General features: G+C 40.3%; 1 protein-coding gene across 1 annotated transcript in view; it reads right to left on the bottom strand.

Moving 5' to 3' along the window:
* LOC110777171 (bidirectional sugar transporter SWEET13-like) overlaps window positions 1–23,567 on the bottom strand; it is a 27,770-nt gene extending 4,203 nt beyond the window's left edge. Inside the window, exons 1-6 of the mRNA XM_056841434.1 lie at window positions 23,525–23,567; window positions 21,539–21,750; window positions 21,257–21,418; window positions 18,187–18,306; window positions 14,169–14,252; window positions 13,858–14,090 (exon numbers count right to left, since the gene is read on the bottom strand). Of these exons, the coding sequence (XP_056697412.1) occupies window positions 13,858–14,090; window positions 14,169–14,252; window positions 18,187–18,306; window positions 21,257–21,418; window positions 21,539–21,652 (713 nt within the window). The 5' untranslated portion in view covers window positions 21,653–21,750; window positions 23,525–23,567. The remainder of the gene's footprint in view (window positions 1–13,857; window positions 14,091–14,168; window positions 14,253–18,186; window positions 18,307–21,256; window positions 21,419–21,538; window positions 21,751–23,524) is intronic.

The raw sequence follows: 23,567 nt of genomic DNA, 5'->3' as shown, positions 1-23,567 counted from the left end.
TATATTAGGATAAGAAATATAAATAATCATTGAACTTAACATAACTATATCATTTTGTTTTTGGATAGTTATATACTACGTATCTTGTAAGAGTATAATTAGGGGCCGTTTGGTTGGGGTTAATAATCAAAGGGAAAGGGAATGAGTTGATATCATTCCCTTTGTTGTTGTTTGTTATGTGTATTTTATCATTCCCTTTACCCCTTTTTATTTTTGAGTTAACCCCTAAACCCTCTACACTCATTCCCCACCCCCCCTAGACTTTCCCATTCCCTTTCCCCCCATCACCTCCCAAGAACATTGACCACCATTATCAACGAGCTTGACCAAATTTTATGTCACCGCAAAACTACCAGACCCACTACCAAAACCACCAACAGCGGGTTCCACCACCCTACCTGCCACCACAAACACCGCAAAAACCACCGGAAACTACCCACACCGCAAAAAAAGACCATAAACTACTGGAAACCACCCTAACAAATGTTCGAAACCATTATTAACCACCAAAATCATCGGAAAATCACCCAAACAACCAACTCGAAGCCACCCTAACAACCAATCGAAACAATTATTAACCACCACAACCCCAAAAATTTCGATATAAAATAAGAGAATGAAAAAATACCTTTTCGAATTTATAATTAGGGCTTTAAATGGTCAAATTCGACCAAAAAAACTCCAGATCTGAAGTTTTTAGAGTCGAATTTAATCTTCAAAGCATCAAACTTGTCTCTTTATGGTCGGAAAAAGTGGGGCGACGACAGTGAGGGAAGGGGCGGCGATAATGAGGGGAGGGGCGACGACAATTAGGGGAGGGGCGCGCGGCGACGGCGACAATAAGGAGAGGGAAGCGTGGCGGCGGCGCAATGATTGAAGGGGCGGCAATGATTGGAGGGGAGGGGCGGCGGTGGTGTAGAGGCCAACAACCACGTCAAATAAAGATATGGAGGAAGAGACATAACACAATTATGGTACCCAAACACTTTTCTATATCAAAGGGTTTAATTCCTTTCTCTTCCATTCTCTTTGTTGATTCCATTCCCTTTACCCTTTACGAACCAAACGCCCCCTTATAGCATATAGATTCATGAGATCACATTGATTTGATTAACTAATGTGTAAATAGAAAGAATAATTATTTAATGTAAATAAATAATTTATAAGGATTAATTATTTATATTATATATTTAATTATTTTTTATATTAAAAGAGAGGCGAATCAATGAGTGACATTTGTCATCACCACATTGATTTTCTCTCTTTTAATATAATATATAGATAGATGACAAAGGTTTTTTTTATTAAGAAAATATTATATCAAGATTGTGGTCCTAATATTATAAAAGAAATTATTAGTAGCTAATGAAGATTACTTGATTAGGATCTAGCTGCAAATATTGACTTGGCCAAGTCCCAAAAAAACTTGGCACCATGATTATAGAAAGCTACTCGTATTTTATTCAGAGTTTTAAGATTAATTTTCTACTTATAATTCATATATATTATGTATAGATCGATAGACTTGCATTGTTAGTCAAAGTTAAACTTGTGTACCACGTGAGTGGTCTTATACGGAGACGTAATTCATTTGTTTCATAAATATTGTAACAATTGGATTTTAAACTACTCTATATTACTCCTTTTGTTCCTTAATATTCGCACCGATTTAACTGAAGCGAAGTTTAAAACACTTAAATTGACTTATTAATTTAATGGGTGGTAGTTGATAATGAGTTTTTTTTTTAATATAGTTAATGGGAAATGCATAAGGGGTAGTGGGCCGGGGGTGTGAATTTTTTAATGATTTTTTTTGTAGGGAGTGGGTTAGTAGGTAAGTGTGAGAAATAATATAATATTGGTAAAAAAATTCCATTTATAGAAGTGGTGCAAGTATTAAGGAACGACCCAAAAACGAAAACAGTGCGAGTATTAAGGGACAGAAGGAGTAATATATTCTTAGTTGGTCGTCGAGTGTAGTTCATTGCTATAAAAAAAAAAAAAGTTATGTAGCGTTTTGTTAGACTCGTCTCATTTAATACTTTTAAGATATTAACCTATTTTATATTTTTATTGATTGAGCCGAGAATTAAAAATATACGTAGTAATAGTCAAAGTGTGCGCTCAGAAGTCAGAACATACATAAAATCAACCAATTGTCTGTTGGTTCAGTGGTGATTGGGGCTGAACTTTGTAGGGAGAACTCGTGTTCGATCCCCCGCAACAATAATTAAGAGGGGACTAAAACTTATCCACTCAGAACTCGCCCCGAATCCGGATTAGCCTTATGGGTGAACCGGGTGCTAACACCAAAAAAAATAAATTACGAGTACATAAAACCATGAGTGTTGCAATATCTACGAGATTTTCAAAATGGTGTATGTAATGATAAAGGTCTCAAGTTGCGACTACATTTAGTTGTCTCAATCTTACGTATCAGGGTTTGATTGGTACATATAGCCATATAGGCGCCACGTAGGCTATGCGTCATCAGAATATTTTTACTATCAATGCAATATTTTTACTATGAAAATATGTAGATAAGGTAGTCGATATGTAGAAGGAAACAAATTAGAATATTAAGATTTTCTTACCTTTTTTGCAACATGTATAATAGGTTATGTAAGTTAAATATTTTAGTTTCCAATTTAAACCATGACACATAAGCATGTCATGTCATCATTGTGACACTGCTTAAAGGTCGCATGTTGCGACCTTTATCATTTTCGTTTATTATGATGCCAAGGAAGCAACTTGTAAAGTTGACAACTATTAATTAAGAAAAATGTGCATGAGCAATCCAACAATCCAATATGATGAGGAGAGTTCGATCCACTCACAAGCCTGAAAAAAATTCTAAATATAAAAACCAATCGAAGATTATAGTATTAAAAACAATTTTCCCCTTTTAATTATACACGGTGTTTGGTTTAGCAAGGAATAAAAACAATATTCCATAACTCTCTCAAATGTGGAAAAAAAATATTCCATTTGAATGGAGGAAAATAATTTTTCCACTTTTCTTCCTTTCCTTACCTTCCTCTTCATCCTTCTCTCGTCAATCTTCTCTCGTCAATCTTCTCTCATCTTCCTTTTTCTATTAATTTTCTTGTAAGGAACCAGATAAAGAAAAACTGGTTGGGAATTATGTTTTCCTTGAAAAATATTATCCATAAAAAAATATTTTTAACCAAAAATATTTTATGTCAAACCAGACGGAACCTGAACGGTGGAAGTTTACTTTTCTTAGATTTAGAAATAAAAGACAAAGGTAGATACGGTTTGCCCGAATGTGCATGAATGGCACGATCTATATGTGCCCATTGACTAATGGAAAGAAACGAAAAGTAGGAGTGAAGTAAAAGTCTAACTAATTAATTGTGATGGCTTAACTTAGCTTAGCTCTTTTATTTGTTTTTTCAAATAATGGATTATTGGCTTTATTTCTATGTTGTAATTGGTAAAAGAAGTTGTCTAATGATGGTATGATACCCCTTTTGCATTTTGAAGCATCACAACCACTTTAGTAGAAAGTTAGCAAGTTACTTGAGATGCAAATTTTGCTCGTACGTCATTACAGTCGCTGAGTCGCATTATTAGGTAGTGAGGTAGCTAGTCTTACGACGATGAATGGTGCAACTATATAGGTTCGGTCTGTTTGGTAATTAACGGTTAGTTGCATTAGTTAGTTTGACTAGGTATTAGCTATTTGTATTAATTGATTTGACTAGTATTATTGAATTAGCTGCTTTGTAAAGTGTTTGATAACTTAGTTGTAAGTTGTTGTGAAATGACCATTATCAAGGACACTGAAATAAAATGATGTAGGTTAGTAATGGTTGTAACTTTATACACAATATTAAGAGTTGTCATTTTACACCCTTCCTTCAAAGCACTGATGTAAAAAACTCATTTTTTGTGCTTTTTTCAAAATTAGTGCCTTTCGACTTAAAACTCTTTTGCACAACTCTTCTAACCAAACACCCCCAGAGATTTCTTATGTCTTAATAGTCACGCTGGTGATGTTCAAGAAAAGTTGTCATATTCTGAAAATAGTAATGGATCAATGGTAATGAATAACAATGTAAAACTAACTCTAACCAACCTCTAACAAACTTGTAACTGACTAGCAATAAAATAATATTAATAATATAAATATATAAGCTCTCCTATAACTTACAATTATACAATGATGGTAAATGAATGGTTTTACAATTATACAATTCAGGGTGGAGGGAGATATACCCACAAGACTATAACTTCATTGACAAAAGTGTGACGTATACAAAGTATAAAAATGTATCAACTAAATAAGAACGGAGGAAATATACAATTAGATAGAGCTACAAATTCTCCGTGTAAATTTTTAATAGGTTTCAAGTCATATAAATCAACCATGTACAGGAATCAAAGAATAAATGGAGTAAATTTATACAACATATACAAAAATACAATATAATCTAATGATTAACAACAAAGTAGGCTTTGGTGCAACTGTATTTACAATAACAACCGATCCCAATCTAATTCTTCCATACAAAAGAATCTCATGATTAAATGAGGGGTTCATTACATGGTTGATCATTGTTTAAATTACTGTAACGAGCATAGACCACTAATTGAATCGTTCCCAATATAAACCCAACTGCGTTTGGTACCTGCATCATGGTGTCGCATACTCAATATACAAACGATGGTAAGAGTATGGGTTAACTCAATTACTTTATACTACATATTACTTCCTTATTTCTTTATCTTTTGAGTAAGTCTTCTGTCAGCGGGTCTTATTATTCAAGATCAAATTAAAAAGTGTTTTAGGTAATGTGTTACCAAGTAACAACATCCTTAATAATGTGTTTATATTAGATCTAATCAAATATGCGTTCGATTAACAATTTAAACATGGCCAATTGGTCAGGCCATTTTACATAGGTATGTGCATGGCTCAACCCAAACATTATTGCCCTGATCCTTTTCTTGAAATGGGCCAGGAATTTATTTTTTTATTATTTATTTATAATCTCATACTCTACCTGTTCTATAACGTTTCTCACTTTTCCATTATGCGTGGTCTCTACTACACTGCTTTAACCGTTAATAGTTTTAATTTTTTATTAGTAAATTATAAAAAGAAAATGATATTTAGAAAAGTTTTATTGAAACAATATACCCCACAAGTTAATATTTTTACTCTTAATTATACTATTAATTACGGTCAATATTTTTAAACTTTGATCATAATCCATATTGTTTGGGCTCCCAATTGACTCTCAATTGGGCCACTAAGTCCAAAGCCCAATGGCTCTAAACAACAGCATCAAACCTACCAATGGCTATTCAGCCATCCATTAAGGCCCAAGGCACAATAGCAATAAATGACCTATGGGCATTTATTATGCAAACATTATAAATAGGCCGCCAAGGCTCACACCTCAAGGTACGTCCAATTTATCGCCTTAAGACTACTCTTCTAGAGAACTTCTCTCTAGAATCCGAGCATCGTTCTTACTTAGGCATCGGAGGGGCTTTCCTCGGAAACACCCCCGAGGCTAGTGACTTTGCTCTTGTGCAGGTGAATTCGGACTCTACTCATTCAAACAAGCAAGATCTTCAACACATACAAAAGGGCCTTCATTCGAAGCCCATTGTTTCCATCTTTACAACACCGGAACAATTTGGCGCCGTCTGTGGGGAAGAACACTTCAAAGCCTTTGAAAGACATCAATCACCTCTTTCCGCGAAAATGGTGAATGATGTTGTTAACAACAATGACGACGATATGATGGTGCGGTCAGATTCAGAATCTGACCAAGAGGAGCACCCTCGATCGATGGCGAGGTCACAGCCAAGCAGAGCTACGACCGCCACAAATGCAGGACCTCCGATTCCAACTAGGGAAGAGCTCACTGCGGCCATGACCATCATGCAAAACTTCCTCTTCAATGAGAAGCAGCAAGGACTGGCAAATGACCGCAGAGAAGAGAGGAGGACCAGGCGAAGGCTGAACGAGCCACCCAGTGCGGAAGTGTCCAGACCCGAACGAGAACTCCTTCCCTTGACAGGTACACACTTGACGTCGAGGTGGATGGAAAGCACGTGGGACACCCAAAAAAGGGCACAACAGCAACCAGATTGGTTTGCGAGACCATCGCCTACTCCAACAGCTCTCCAAAGCGAATCGACTACTCGTAACACTCGGGTCCGAAGCTCGGTGCTCAGCAGGTTGAGGCCCTCGGTCCACTCAAGGTTAAGACCCTCGATCCATACGAGACTCGGGGTGGGCGAGCCAAGCAGATCTGGCGAACGACCCGAGGTCAGTAGCCGAGAGAGAAGAAGAGGCAGGAGGCATGATCGAACCCCTAGCCCCCATCGTACGCCCGAACGTTCTAATCACAGAACCTCGGCAAACGAAGGCATCAGGGCTAGACTCGGGAAAAGAATCATGACTCCCACGTCATCCCCTTTCTCGGACGAGCTGATCATGGAAGAAATACCGAAGGTAAGACTGCCAGGGCACCTGACCTACAGCGGAATCACAGATCCGAGGGATCATGTCATCTCCTACGAGCAGCAAATGTTCTTGAGTCCCTACTCCGAAGCATGTTGGTGTAAATATTTCCCAACCACGCTAACCGGAGTGGCGGGAGAGTGGTTTAGATCGCTGCCGAAGGGATCGATCAAGAGCTGGAAAAAGCTGAAAAAGAGATTCTGCACACAGTTCGTGAGCAACAATCGCCCCGAGCGAACCACAGCAGAACTGACCTCAATCCAACAAGAAAGAGACGAAAGTCTGAGAGAATTCATGGCCAGATTCATGAAGGAATCAACAAACATACCAAACTTGCAGCCAGACGTGGCCATCTTCGCCTTGAAGCACGCGCTCCAGGAAGGGAAGTTCCGTGACGAACTCTCAATGAAGAACCCCTCCAGAATAGCTGACGTACTCCAAATGGCTGATGCGTTCATCAGAACCGAAGAGTTCAACAAGGCCGCTGCAAGATTGAAAGGATCGTCGGACCCGAGAGACACAAAGAATACCCAGAGCAAGCCCGAGGGCAGCTCAAGGAAGGGGAAAGAGAAAGTAGGAGCTAGAGAGATGAGCCCGAAGAAAGACGGGAGAAGGGGTGAACTTCAACCCAAGTACACCAACTACACTCCACTAGCTCTGCCCCGAAAAGAGATATTTAGCCTCAACAGAAATGACAAAAAGTGGAAACTACCTGGGAAGCTCAAGTCCAACCCAGCTCGGAGAAACAAGAACAAATGGTGCGAGTTTCATGATGACTTCGGTCACCACACCGAAGAATGCAACTCGCTGAAAGACAACATAGAGGACCTCGTTCGCCGAGGCTACCTGAAACAGTACTTGTTAGACCGAAGGGAGGAAAAAGAAAAGGCCGCAAGCGGCAAACAACACGAGCAACCCCAGAAAAGGGTCTACGAAGCAACAGGGCACAAGAAGAATGACATCCTAGTGGTGTTCGGGGGACAGAAGTCCGGCCAGGCCAGCAAAAAACACCTAAGAGCCCTCTCCCATCGGGTCAACTTCAGCGCGGTGGGAGACAACCAGCCACACCCCCCGAACATGACCTTCACTGCCGATGATTGCTTCGGAGTCCAGTACAAACATGACGATCCTCTGGTCATTTCCATGGACCTCAACAACCACAACGTACATCGAGTGTTAGTCGACGGAGGAAGTGCCGTCAATATCATCTTCAGAAACTGCTTCGAGCAGCTGATCCTCGAAGAGCCAGAGGAAGCACTGACGAAAGTCAGTTATCCTCTGATCGGATTCAACGGATCCGCAGCTATCCCTCGAGGAAAGATCACCCTGCCAGTCACAGTGGGTGAAGGCCAGGCAGCAAAAACCCTTCGGGACGAATTTTTGGTGATGGACTGCGACTCCGTATACAACGTAATCATGGGGAGAACCATGATTCACAAGATGCAAGCAGTCCCCTCCACATACCACCAGCTGATGATATACGTCTCGGATGCAGGATTCGCCGAACGAATCAGAGGTGATCAAGAAGTGGCGAGAAGAACCTGCCACACTGCTGTCCGAAAGCCCAAACTAGGGGACGGCCCCGAGGAAGAAAAAGGAGCTACGGGAGAGGAAAGCGAGGCAAAAAGGAGAAGAGCAAGCACGAGCAGCTTGTCTCCCGCAGAAGTTGATGCCCGCCCCGAAACCCTATCTCCCGAACCAGATCAAGAAATGGAGGATATCTTCCTCGAAGAGGATTCAGACAGGAGCGTCCGAATAGGCAAGGGCCTCAGCTCGGGGCTCCGAATCGATTTGATCCGATTACTCAGGGATCATAAAGACATCTTTGCATGGTCAGCAGCAGATATGCCAGGGATAAATCCGAAGCTGATTTGTCACAAGCTGGACGTCAACGCTGAAGCTCGGCCAGTCAAGCAAAAAAAGAGGAACTACTCCTCGGAGAAAAACAAAGCCATCGCCGAGGAGGTGAAAAAGTTGCAGGAGGCCGGATTCATTGAACCATGCATGTATCCGAAATGGATGGCCAACGTGGTGATGGTCAAAAAAGCGAACGGCTCCTGGCGAATGTGCGTGGATTTCACAGACCTGAACCGAGCCTGCCCCAAAGACTGCTATCCCCTTCCAAGGATAGATCAATTGGTTGACTCCACCAGCGGCCATGCACTGCTCAGCTTCATGGATGCCTTTTCAGGCTACCACCAAGTATTCATGCACCCCGATGACAGAGCAAAGACAGCGTTCATCACAAGCGCAGGAGTGTTCAACTACAAAATGATGCCTTTCGGCTTGAAAAATGCCGGAGCCACCTACCAGAGGCTAGTTGATCACGTCTTCGCCGACCAGAAAGGGAGGAATGTGGAGGTCTATGTGGATGACTCCATCGTAAAAAGCATCAAGGAGGAAGACCACGTCAAAGACTTGGCAGAGACCTTCGAAAATCTGAGGAAATACAGCATGAAGCTGAACCAAAAAAAATGCGTCTTCGGGGTGAAGTCAGGGAAATTCCTCGGATTCATGGTGAGCGAAAGAGGAATTGATGCGAACCCAGACAAAGTCCAAGCGGCATTGGATTTACCCGAGCCGAAGACCAAGAGAGATGTGCAGAGGCTAACCGGCAGGTTAGCCGCACTAACAAGGTTCATATCAAAAGCCTCGGACAAGGGAGCCCCCTTCTTCAAAGCACTGAAACCAAAGAACCTCCCCGGAGGAGAAGCAAAACCAGTCAAGAAAAAGGGGGTCCCGAGGAAAGTGGATCCCGAACTGATATGGGAACAGGAGCAAAAAGAAGCTTTTCAGCAACTCAGAGCCCACCTAGCTCAACTGCCGACACTGGCCAGACCAAAGGAGGGGGAAACCCTGTACCTATATGTCGCAGTTAGCCCTGGAACCGTCAGCGCAGTGCTTCTTCGGGAAGAAGAAAAGAAGCAACAGCCAATCTACTTCACCAGCCGAACACTCACAGGGGCCGAAACCCGGTACCCACTCATCGAGAAAGTCGCATATGCAGTAGTGGTAGCTGCACGAAAACTAAGGCCATACTTCGACTCCCACCAGATCACAGTGCTAACTGACCAACCGCTCGAAAAAGTACTCGACAAAATAGAGAGGTCATGAAGATTGGCTGCCTGGGCCTTCGAACTATCAGAGTTCGGCATCAAATATCAGCCGAGGACAGCAATCAAAGCACAAGCATTGGCAGACTTCTTGGCCGAGTGCTCATACCAGGAAATGCTGGATGATACGAAAAGCACTTGGGAGGTCTTCACTGACGGATCTTCCACAATAAACGGCTCAGGAGCAGGAGTTGTACTAATCCCCCCGACGGGGAAAAGCATAGAGTATGCATTGAAGTTCGGCTTCAAAGCAACTAACAACGAGGCCGAATATGAGGCCGCAATCGCAGGGATAGAGCTTTGTTTATCCCTGGAGGCCGAGCATGTTTGCCTCAAAACTGATTCCCAGCTTGTAGCCAACCAGATCCGAGGGGAGTATGAGGCCAAATGGCCCAGCATGACAGCTTACTTAGCAAAAATTAAATCCTTAACGTCAAAGTTAAGATCCTTTGAAGTCATTCTCATCCCCCGAGGACAAAACACGCAAGCAGACGCACTGTCAAAACTCGCAAGCTCAACACTCATCGACCTAAACAGGTCGGTCCACGTGGAGGTTCACCAAGAGAGAAGCATTGACTTTCCACCCACCACAGTATGCAGCTTACGTACCGAACCCAGTTGGATGGACGCAGTAGTTGCATACAAAGAAAGGGGAGAACTTCCCGAGGATAAGCTGCAGGCAAGAAAACTGAAAAGATTCAACAAGTGGTTCATCATCAGCGCCGAAGGAGAGCTCATGAGGAAATCATTCTCTGCTCCGCTGCTAAAATGTGTGGGTCCAACAGACGCTGACTACATCCTAAGGGAAATCCACCTCGGGATATGCGGAAACCACATCGGAGGCAGGACATTGGCACATAAAGCTCTTCGGGCTGGGTACTGGTGGCCCACTATGGTTTCCGAGGCAAAGCAGATGGCAAGGAAATGCGAGAAATGCCAAAAGTTCGCACCAGCCATCCATCAACCAGCTCAAACCCTACAATCAACACTGTATCCCTTACCATTCGCACAGTGGGGGTTAGACATCATTGGTCCCTTCCCCTCAGCGACGAACCAGAAAAAGTGGTTGATTGTAGGAGTCGACTATTTTAGCAAATGGATCGAAGCCGAAGCTGTCTCCTCCATCACCGAACCTCAGGTCCGCAAGTTCATATGGCAGAACATCATCACAAGGTTCGGCATACCAAGACTGATGGTCTTCGACCACGGGAAACAGTTCGACAACACCCCGTTGCAAAAATGGTGCAAACAGTTCGGCATACACCTAGCGTACTCGGCAGTCTGTCACCCACAAAGCAACGGGCAAGCTGAAGCTGCTAACAAACTCATCCTCAATGCACTCAAGAAAAGAGTCGAGGATGACAAAAACAAATGGTTAGAAGAGCTACCCGGAACGCTATGGTCCCTTCGGACCACCGAGAAAGAAGCTACCGGGCAAACACCGTTCCACCTTGTATACGGATCCGAAGCTGTAATCCCTGTGGAAATCGGAACAGAAAGCCTGAGGATCCAGGCGTACAACAGGTATGATGGGCTCCAAGGAGAAAGCAACAACCAACTTCTATCCGAAGCTCTCGATCTACTGGACGAAGCTCGGAACGATGCAAGGACACTCAACGCAGCCTATTTGCAGAGGGTCAACAAGCATTACAACCGAAGAGTCAACGCCAGACCCCTAAAAGTCGGTGATCTAGTACTCAGAAACGCCGCCTCGGTTCAGAAAGGACGGATCCATGGCAAACTCTCAGCCACTTGGGAAGGACCATACATCATCCATTCCGAAAAAAGGCCAGGCACGTTTATGCTGAAACAGTTAGATGGAACAATTTTGAAGAACCATTGGAATACCGATGTTCTCAAGAAATATTTTGTATGATCTCTGTCTGTAAACCAAGTAAGTTGTTTAATGAGAAGAGGAAAGCCATTGGCACCATGAGTTTCATTAAACTTATCTCTATATTTATTGTCCCTTTATATATACATGCAGCCTCGGATCTGATCAATCCGAGACTAAAAACAGGATTGACTTTGCCCATTCCTTGATAAAATGCAAGAAATGACCAAATCATACACTTCAGGGAATCGTCCAGAATCCTCGGATTCGCGGTACCCTAATAAAATTTGTTCGCAACAAACAGTCGCTCGAATCAAGTTATAAAACTCCGGCTCAGATCCACGGATCGCCGAAGGCATAACTAAGAGGCAGACTAGCGATCTCTTGCCCAGGTTTCCGAACCACAAGAGATCGGAAGAACAATCCAAACCTCTGAGCAGATCGACGGATTTGAAGAGTCTGGAAACTAAAGAGTCTCTTAGCAGATCTACGGATTTGAAGAACTCGCAAAACTAAAGAGTCTCTTAGCAGATCTACGGATTTGAAGAACTCGCAAAACTAAAGAGTCTCTTAGCAGATCTACGGATTTGAAGAACTCACAAAATCAAAGAGTCTCTTAGCAGATCTACGGATTTGAAGAACTCGCAAAGTTAAAAAGTCTCTTAACAGATCTACGGATTTAAAGAGCTCGCAAGATCAAAAGGTTTTTAGCAAGTCTACAGAAAGAGGAGCTCGAGAAATCTACGGATTTAAAGACCTAAAATTGCGAAAGTACAAGTTGAAAAGAAGCAGCCAAGTAACAAACATTCATTTTTTATTCAATATTTGGGGGGAGTACAAATACATTGAAAGCCTCAAAAATTGAAAACAAAATGAAACAGTTAAAATCGGCAGCCATCAACAGACAATACCGGCCTACCGAAGTACTAAAGAAAACAAAAAGAAATGAGTACAACGCAGCGCCGAGGCAAAAGGGGGAAAGGCAAGCACATGTTCGGAAGTCCTCAACTGGAACCGACCGACTCTGAAGAAGACGACTGCCTAAATCCCTAACTCTTGGGAGTCTCAGGAGCATCCCCCAGGGGAGCATCCTTCGAAGAACCCCCAGCAGTAGTATCACCTTCGGAAGTCGCCTTCTGGGCCCGAGCCTCTGCAAGAGCAGCTTGGCGCTCAGCTTCATCTTCGTCTCGATCGGCCTGGCACTCCACCAAGTGATCCTGGGCCCTCATCCAGAGCGGAACCTTCTCATTCCAAGGGAAATGAGGCATATGCTTCGCGAACATCCGCCGAGCACCCAGGATGCCATTCCAGTATTGCTCCCTACACTGATCAGCAGTGTAGAGGTCAACTCTCTCTTGCTCCAATTTCCGAATGGCAGCATCCTTCTCTCGGATCTTCAGCTGAAGAACGGGCACCTTGTCAGCTTGGTTCTGAACAATCTCCCGATGCTTGACAAACTGCTGAAGCCTCGCCTCCGCTTCCTGGCTCTGCTTAATGGCCGCCTCAAATTTAGAAGTCATCTCCGTGAGAAGACTGTCCTTTTCTTCAAGTTCGCTCGCAAACTTGGCGGCCATTTCTTTCCTCTCCTTGTCGAAGGAAGCTATCTTTTCAGCATCCTCCTCGACTCGGAAAATAAGCTTCCCAACTTCGGCCCCGATCTGCTCAGCCGATTCCCTAGCCTCACGACTGTACTGAAGGTACAGTTGCTTGAGGTCCACCATCTCGGCGAAGAGCTGCCCAGCCTTCTGGTTCAAGACAGGGATATCACGAGCATAAGCCTCCTGATACCTCCTCAGTTGCCTCTCCTCAACCGAGCTGCACTCGGAAGCGAACGAGGACCAGAAAACAGCCTGGGAAAGAAGAAAAGACGAGAAAAGATGAGGAAAGGAGAAAACAACAAACCAAAAACGGAACTCAAAACAAAATTTCCAACACTTACCTCATTCAGATAATATTGGGCCATCATAGCTGGGTTCCTCTCCTCAGCTCCAGGAACCCTCCACTGCGGGTTGGCCCGAAGAAGATTCTCCCGTGCAGCTTCGGGACCCACCAAAGATCCCACGTGAGCCATGGGGTTCTCCCCCAAAACCGGAGCTCTAGCATAGCGAGCCATCGCCTCCCTTACCTCCTCGGGGATCCGTTTCAGCGGAACATCCGAGCAAGGGTCAGCGTGGATCAGTCTATCCAGGGCCGAGGTCGAAGTAGAGCCCAAGGTCGAGTGGCGCCTCTTCCTCGTCAGACCCTGCTCGGGTTGCTCCTCCTCAGCAGAAGGGACCTCCTTCTCAGCTTCGGGAACCTGTATGTGAGCTTCGGTGAGATCCACCATCTCCTTATCTGGACTTTTCTCCCTTTCGAGAGAAACGTCAGCAGATTCTTCCTTCTGCTCGGCCACAATAGGGACATCCGAGCCAGGAACAAGGTCGGCTTCAATTGCCTCCATCACCTTGGTTATATCCTGGATCTCGATCCCTAAAGCAGCAGACGGCTTCAGCGGAGAGGGGATGGTATCTTCCTCAGCCAACGGTTGGTCCACGGGCGGCGGTTCCGCAACCACCACACTCTTCAACTTCTGCCCTGGCAAGGGCATGAAGTGAAGGAGATTTTTGGGAGGAGGCATGACTTCCGAAACCGCTTCCTACAGGGCAAACGCTCAAAGGTCAGTTTCAGAAAAAGAGAGAACGGACCACAAAAAATTCCAAGTCAGAACAAATACCTTCTCCGAAGACTGAGAAGCTTTCGCTTTCTTCGGATGCGCAGAAGGCCTCAAAAGAGTGCTGCCCTTCCTTTTGCGCTGATCCTAAACAGAGAAGACCAAGGGTCAATAAATGTAAAAGAAGACAAAGGAAGGAATAAAGAAAAATCGCGAAGTACCCGGTTCCTAGATAAAGAGATATCTATCCGAGCCGGAGATGAAACCGAAGGAACGGCACGCGGCACAGCGTCAGTCCCAGGACCCTAAAAAGATGGTCCAGGACCAAGACGTTAGCCGACGGCCAACCAGAAAGAAAGACAAACAAAAGACTTCGAGATATAGAAACACTCACCGGATCCGAGGTTGTCCTCAAATCAGGGAGCACGACTTTCACTGGAACAGCTTCGGGAGAAGAGGCAGAATCCCACGGATCAGCTCGAACTTCAGATATCCGAGCGACACCCGACGGAGACAGCACGTAATCCTTCAAGCGAGGATTACGAGGATTCTCCTTCCCGAACTTGTAATCAGGGGCCGAGTCGTGAATGATCTTCAGATCCAAAGAAATGCCCAAGACCACAGGATCAACGCAGCTAAAGCCGTACTCTGCAGAAACAAAGCACAAAACAAAGTCAATAAAACGAGACAAAAAGGAGGAGGACAAACTCACTAAAGCACGGTCCCAGCCGAAAGACACCTACCCCTGTCAAAAATCCTGCTGAGACCGGCAACAGCAAGAATGTCCTCCCGCAAGATATAGTTGAGGTTCGGGAGCCAGTTGGACGGCAGTTTGTAGTTGTCCTCCCGAGCCAAAAACCACTGGAGGAGATCCACGTAGTGGTGATGGTTCCGATCCGGAGCAGCCACGCTTCGCATATCAGGATCAGGAGTCACAAACCACTTCGGAGGGCGGTAAAAATGTGGATGCTTCGGATCTGTCGGCACACGAACGAACAACCACTCCGTCTTCCAATTATGATCAGAGCTGAGGTAAGGGTAGGCCGTAATGTAGTTCGGCTCCCCCTTCCTTCGGGATCTTTTGTTGATGATGGTCCACCAACCATACCCATCCCCCTTGGAAGCGTGGTTGAAAGACAGATCGTGCAGATCCCGAAACACGGCAACAGAACATGGAAAGTTAATAAAATCGCACACCCATCTAAATCCGATGATGTGCCTCATAGATTTGGGGGTAAGCTGGGCCAAACTGATGTTGTACGACACCAGGAGCTCGGAAACGAAGGGATCCAAAGGAAAGCGGAGACCGTTCTCCAAATGATGAGTATACACAAAGATGAACCCCCTCGGCGGATGAGTCACCCGAGGACGCTCCTGGTCGGGAAGCTCGCACCAGTACCCCAAGGCGTGCTGGATTCCGTATAACTCTTCGGCTCTCCGATGGTAGTTCCCCAGCTTCGCCTCCACCAACCAGTCACCACTGACCGATTTTTCCAAGGGACCATCGATCTTAGTGGTCTCATGCAGAATCGGGGCATACTTGCCCTGCGGATCAGCTTCAGTCCAATGAACTGGAAACTCAGGGTAAGAGCGGCGCACACCCGAAGAACCAGCTTTCTTACCAGAAGTTGCGCGTTCAGACACGCTAGACCCGCCGACAACATCATCTTTTGAAGCATCCCAACCAGTCGAACGCCTCTCCACCGGCCTCTCCGAAGGCCGACCCCTCGAAGTTTTCGGTAACCTTCCCGAAGGCACGTTCTCCCTCTCACTAGAGGAGCCAACGACGAACTTGCTCTTGCCCCTATTCTTTGCCATGGCCGCGAATTCTCGGTCTAGGGTTGAGATTGAGGGGTAGAAGGAAAAACGAAGAAAAAAGGAGAATTCAGAAACAAATTACCTTTTTCCGAAGCGGAATTCGCCGATAAAACGAACAACACAAGTTCCCGAAGTCTAAAGTTGGCCGAATTTCGTAGATCTGAAGAAACAAATTGCACTGCGATCGCCGGAATTTAGAGAGAGAATGGGTTTGAAAGAAGGAGTAAAAGTTGAAAAGAAGCAGCCAAGTAACAAACATTCATTTTTTATTCAATATTTGGGGGGAGTACAAATACATTGAAAGCCTCAAAAATTGAAAACAAAATGAAACAGTTAAAATCGGCAGCCATCAACAGACAATACCGGCCTACCGAAGTACTAAAGAAAACAAAAAGAAATGAGTACAACGCAGCGCCGAGGCAAAAGGGGGAAAGGCAAGCACATGTTCGGAAGTCCTCAACTGGAACCGACCGACTCTGAAGAAGACGACTGCCTACACTTGTCATCAATGCAAATCATCCCTTTTCAAAAAAGAGAGGGAACTTTCGGACTTCTGACAGCTGAAAACCCACCCATTTAATTCTAAATGGACTGGGTCTGGGGGGCATGTTGTTTGGGCTCCCAATTGACTCTCAATTGGGCCACTAAGTCCAAAGCCCAATGGCTCTAAACAACAGCATCAAACCTACCAATGGCTATTCAGCCATCCATTAAGGCCCAAGGCCCAATAGCAATAAATGACATATGGGCATTTATTATGCAAACATTATAAATAGGCCGCCAAGGCTCACACCTCAAGGTACGTCCAATTTATCGCCTTAAGACTACTCTTCTAGAGAACTTCTCTCTAGAATCCGAGCATCGTTCTTACTTAGGCATCGGAGGGGCTTTCCTCGGAAACACCCCCGAGGCTAGTGACTTTGCTCTTGTGCAGGTGAATTCGGACTCTACTCATTCAAACAAGCAAGATCTTCAACACATACAAAAGGGCCTTCATTCGAAGCCCATTGTTTCCATCTTTACAACACCGGAACACATATAAATAGTAAACATGTGAAAAATTACCCAACAGAGGGAGTAGGAAGTAAAGCTACTATGTAATAACACTTCATTCGTTACATTTTGTTTTTTCATTACATAAATATTGCATAATTTTGACTCTATTTATATAAAAAAAAATACCACTAATTGTGATTAATGTAGAATATTGTTAGACTGTACTTCGAAAACTTAACTTTTTATGCAGGAAGTATAATTTGTTGATGTTTTAATAGAAACAAGTGCGAAGTAGTATGTACTCCCTCCGTTCTTTTTTTATTCTTTACTTATTTTGTTTAGGATGTCCCATTTTGTTCTTTATATTGAAAATTTTGCATCTTATATACAGAGTATCAGTTTATGTACTTTCTTAATTAGCCCGATAAATAATTAAAGCAATCTTATTGGTTGTTAGATTAGTAGTGGATTGAAGTTCTATTTTGTTTGATTTCTTTTAATAAAGAATAAAGTTGTTTCACGTTATTCAAAAAAAGACAAGAATGGATTTTGGATATAGTGAAAACATGATTAATGAATGGAGTAATTTGCATATTTTTTTTAAAAGGAATTTTATCCTCATTAATTATACGTTAAATCGCGTGCATGATATCAAACGTAAAAGAACAAAAAGAGACGGAGCCACAAAAGGAGTAGTACATAGTACTAGACAATTTTATTTTTTAATGGTCAAAGTTGTGCATCGAGCGTAAACATGTTATAATATTTATATTTATAGAACGAGTATTTGAGGAAGGAACAAACATACGCTACCAAGTTAATTGCATTGAGTGAATACACAAATTCTTATTTATAATGGGTGTACAATAAGTATTGTACACATGAGTAAAAGTTAATTCAAACTGCTTAAAAGTTAAGCTTATATATGTAAAAGTTATCTACTTCTAGTGATGATTTTTTTTCATTTTAATAAAAAAAAATTCTTCAAAATCACTAATAATGTATAAAATTAATCATTTAACCCTTTGAAATGTTTATCTATCAACTTCTTTTTTTTACTAATATAAAAGTTAATCAAAAGTAGGTTAAAGTTGCAAAAAAATGGATAAAAGTTATCTTGGTGTACAATAAATTTATTGTACACCTTGTGCGCGCAAGACCTTTTGGAATTAATATAGGGAAGACCTTAATCATTGATCTAAACAAATTAAATAAAATGATTTGAAATTGTGAACGGGAATGGGAATGGGAGATTATAGACACGTACCAGGAGGAAGAGATCCTTGACAAGAACAGCATAAATAGTCCAAATTCCTCCGTTCAAAAATGAGCACAATGATAGCAAGAATGGCATATATTCCACGCTTCTTGTTTCCATCACAGCTCTCTATCACATCGCCACGCCAAAAATCAACAAATTTGATTAGCACCTCGTTAGGTAATTTGTATTGCGCTTCTATCTCATTTATACACAAAAAAGTCTAGTATAAGACCTTGTTCTTTCGAACTTCATTTTTAGTTTTATAGTTCACTTCAAGTTCAATAAGCTCACTTCAAGTTCATTTTAACTAATGTTCAATAAATTCAGTTTATTTCAGATTCACTCAGTCTCACAATTTTCACAATTATATATCATTATGTAAATTTTGTCAATAACTACCTACTACACTTATTAGGGGAGATTATCAATGAATATCTAGTTTTAAAAAAGTTGTCATTTACTATAGCTACCTAATTTTCTAACATGTGACGCCAATTGCTAACTTTAACCGTTCCAGTTACGTCTACAAATAATATCATAATTACTCTTTTTTTTTGAGGGAAAAGTTAGGCTAAGCATTTCATTTCAAATCGAGCTCCACCAAAGTTGTGATACTTTGGGGGAACGAGTTCATACAAATTAGTTATATTAATAATATCATAGTTACTCTTAATTATACTTAAATCATTTTAATTAATTATATTAATAAAATTAAATCCCGTAACAGAATAAAACAATAAAAAAAATACCCAAAATTACCACAATGCCTGAAACTTTGTTTGGTTTTTTAAAACTTTTTTGGGTTGGATTTTAGTTTAATTAATTCATTAAAATATTTAAGTATAATTATGAGTAGCTATGATGTCATTCATCAATATAACTGGCCGAAAAAGGGAATAAGATGAGGTTATTTTTTTCGGATATCAGATATGTGTGCGTGGCAACACACATATCAGCTAAAAGACAAATAGCTAAAAGACAATAAAGGAAGTACCATTCTGTAAAATAAAAAGTACAATTTTTGTTTAAAAAAATACCATTTAATTCTTTTTTGTCATTTTTCCAATTTTGTCTTTTGCTATAATATGCATTTGCAAGCACATATCTAATATCCGAAAATACTTCCTCGGAATAAGATAGCAATTGACTCGCATGTTAAAAAGGTAGGTATAGGCGTATAGTTGTAAATACTACATTAAGTATAACATTTTTTTTAAAGCTAGATAGTAATTTACAAACTCCCTAGTAAGGTAAGCAGTACTTTCTTTGTCTCTTTTTTTTCTTTACGTTTGGTATTTTACACGTGTTTTAACGACAAATTAATGTGCATTGAGATTACTCTATTTTTTTTTTTAATTTAAACAAGGTAAATTACGTTTATTTAAAATGTTTCACCTTTATCAAAATTCTGATATTGGAAAAATGAGAAATTTTTTAGTGTCCCAATGAAAAAGTGTGAGAGATTAAATGACTCAATGGAATTAATTGGTTAAAATAATAATTGGATACAACTTTTGATAGAATATTAAAACATTTATGTGATAATATAAAAGAAAATGTAAAAAACAGTAATTGACAACACAAATTTTTATTTACAAATGATGTACAATAAATGTCGTACAACGGAGTAAAATTTAACTTAAAAGTGCTTAAAAATTACCTTTATATAGGTAAAAGTTATCTATTTTTTAATGATAATTTTTTACATTATAATAAAAATCATTAATAATGTATAAAATTAATCATTTAACCCTTTAAAATGTTTATCTATCAAATTATTTTTTATATTTTAAAAGTTAATAAAAACATACTACTTATTAAAAGTTACAAAAAAACTAGGTAAACGTTAGAAAAAAAAAAACTTACTCCTAATAAAAGTTATCATGGTGTGCACACCTCATACATGCTAACACTTTTGAATTGACAATTATTTTTAGGGAAATTCTCAATGGTAGCCTTGTACTATTGTACTTTCTCTATGGTAACCAAAAAAATATTAGATTATCTTTGGTAGCCCTCCATTGTTGTTTATTATCAACCATAGCATTAATAAAGACTTTCATATTAACTTTTATGTTTTGCCTAACCATAATTAACTACTAGGTGGTTAGAATAGAAAACATCCTAATTTTTATTTACCAAACCGCAACTTGATCAAAAATCAAAATCCAAATTACATGCAACCTGATTTCAAAATAATTAAAATCCTACTCCAATTCAATTTAGTTTGCATTAAATATAAAAGATGAAATTACGTTATTTTGTTTTGGTAGTGAAGAGTTTCCATTTGATTGTACATTTCCTCCTCTAGTTTTGCAAAGGTTATTGGAAAATTAAGAAATCAGTGTTCACATACGTGAACAACCTTTAATTTATTTTCTTAAAGATTAACAATGGTGTTTTCTACACCTTGCTTCCCTCTCCTTATGCTATCTCTCCTGACCTACTTACAACGTAACTCTACTCAACTCACTCATCACCCCAATTTCTACCGTTCATTGCCAATCATAATTTGTGCCACTGCCATCATTAACTCAGACAATTCGAAGACGCTAAAACACGTACTTCAAAACTACAACGTAGAAGATGCTAATTCCAGCATCTCTTCATCTTTTTTGACTCTGCGTTCAAATCTGATTGGCACTTCAATTCGTGTTCTTGATTTGATTTTTGTGTTTTTTAAATTGGAAAATTAGTTGGTTTTTTTTTTTTTTTTTTTTGCGATAGTTCGTGTTGGAATTGACTTATTTTTCATAGATTTTATTGACGTTTCTGTTGGTTAATTTTATTTGATAGTTAGTGCTTGATCTCTAATATAAAAAGTTCGTTGATCTCTTTTGTAAAATGTGATTTCTGGAATTTTTGGAGTACTATTAGTTTTCATAAACTAGTCCTATTTAACCGATTCATAAAAAAAATCATTAATAATGTCATGATGTAGAAAATTTAAGAGTTAAAGACTACCAATGCTAATAAGTAATTTTTCTGGCTACCATTAAGAATGTGCAATAATACTGGGTTATCATTGAGAATTTCCCTTATTTTTATTATCACAGAAGAAGTTGGAGATTATTACCAGGGCTGCAAGAGGAGAACCATACATGAGAATATTGACAAAAGCTCCAAGAGCCCCTATCATTTGAATCCTCGTATCACCTTCCAACCAAAACTTTGAAATCAACATTACGGCTCCGAGGAATCCCACGTCCAATAACACCACAAGTTTGGCAGTCTTAGCCTAATCAAAACCATCAAATCAAATGTAGTCACGCACATTATTAGTTTAAATTACACTATTTAAGTTGCAATATGATAACCGCTAGTATTTAACGGGACTAAAAATGCACACATAACATACCCGTGTTTGTGGTGAGGCAAAGATGAGGAACAAAGTTATATAGACAAGCTCGACGACAGCTCCGAACCCATTTACGGTGGCGACGAGCATTGCCCCGGGCTTTAATAATTCCATAGTATGTCCATAGAGATGTACTCAAAAATGTACATATATACGGGAGGCTTTCGAAATCTCCTGCTGATTTTTTACTCACTATTCGAATGAAAGTCTTCCTGCATCCATTCAATTAATTAATTAATTAGCTTATAAATTAATACTTAATAAAAATAATAATAATATTGAATTAGTCAATTTGATTTGCTGTTATTTGTACGAAACGTAGCCGACTTCTAAATTAGCAAGTAATTAATGACTTAATGTATGTCGTCATATTATGATTATGATATGGTTTAATTAGGCGGACCACTACATTTCGATTATAAACAGTTTTTCCTCAATCGGCTAACTTCTTGCTAAATTTCGACAAGATATAACTTTGTAAGTTATTTAATAAAGATAATCTTATCAAAAGATGTTGACATAACATTTAGGATCGATGAATTTTACACCATAATTAACAAAATACTACGCACTTCATATAAAAAGTTTCTTGATCGTGTTCTATATAAATAGTGCGTGTATGCAACAACATGACCATTATTAATCACGTATATTTGGACGTATAAGGCTCTGTTCTCTTCACCTATAATTATTGATTAATAGATCATATTAGAAAAATTAGATCATGATAGAAAATTCAATTCATACTAGACCAGAAACCAAAAAAAAAAAAAAAACCACCGAAAACATTCAGACCAGACCAGATATTAGAAAACAATAAATCAGTGTTGCTTTTGTCGTAGAGTCAATTGTAAAAATCATATCAATGGTTTTCAGACTAGACATCAGAAAATCCAGACTAGACATTAGAAAAATCAGAATAGACGGTAGACAAGGGGAAGAGAACAAAGTCCATAACTACAATTCCGCATCAATGTAGGTATTATTAGGTGTAGAAAATAATAAGTCATTGTTGTTTTTTGTAGTAGAGTCCATTGTCAAAATCATATCAATGGTTGTACTGTCTAACTAACTAGTGAAACTAAGGGGTGGAAGTTTATTTTTTTGGTTGAAAACTTAACTACTGTCTACTGTACGTATTTATATTATCTAATATTAGCATGTTTGGTGTATAACGAGTTTTTAAGCGATGGAAATGAAATTACTTAACTACTGATGTTATCTAATGTTTGGTATGAAAGGTGTGGTAACCCAATCTATTTCATAAGGGTTTTACCATCATTTATTACATCTCCTAATACTATGGTAACAAAATTGTCACTCTAACAAAGAATTAGTTAAACAAATACGTAGTACTTTGTAGTTCCTAAATATTGCATAGAACATTTTTCTAAGGGGGAATACGAGGTAGTTAATTGTTTAAGGGATCGACAAAGTATTCATAAGTACAAATGGGAAAATCTCTGAAGGATGGTGATTTCACCTCATTTGTCTAACACCAAGGCTCCGTTTGGTAGGGCGTAAAACGTTTTCATTGTAAAATGATTTTCCATGAAAAATATTTTTCAAGGGAAAACACAATTTCAAACTAGTTTTCCTTTGTTTGGTACCTTAAAGGAAAATGGGAGAAAATGGTGAAGATTGAGGGGAAGAAAGTAGAGGGAGGTAAGGAGGAAAGAAGGAAAAATGGTTTCCCTCGATCCCTTTCAAATGGAAAAGGATTTTCCACCTTGGAGGGAGTCATGGAAAACTGTTTTTCATCCTTTACCCAACCAAACAATGTAAAATGATTGAAAAGTGAAAAATCGTTTTACATGAAAATATTTTACGCCCTACCAAACGGAGCCCAAAAGGAACATTTACATACATAAATGATCAAAAAGCAATTACAAAATTGATAGCTTTCGAATTATTGATTATTTGTTATTAAAATTTGAGCATTAATCCAAGTAACTAAAAGTAACTAAATGAGTAAATATTACTTACGCGGGAGAAAGGAAAAGAAGCACAGAAATTATATTTCCTGTGA

Source organism: Spinacia oleracea, chromosome 4 (assembly GCF_020520425.1).
Source record: "Spinacia oleracea cultivar Varoflay chromosome 4, BTI_SOV_V1, whole genome shotgun sequence".
Lineage (NCBI taxonomy): Eukaryota > Viridiplantae > Streptophyta > Magnoliopsida > Caryophyllales > Amaranthaceae > Spinacia > Spinacia oleracea.
Note: the sequence above shows the minus strand (reverse complement) of the source record. Positions and strands in the feature narration are given on the sequence as shown.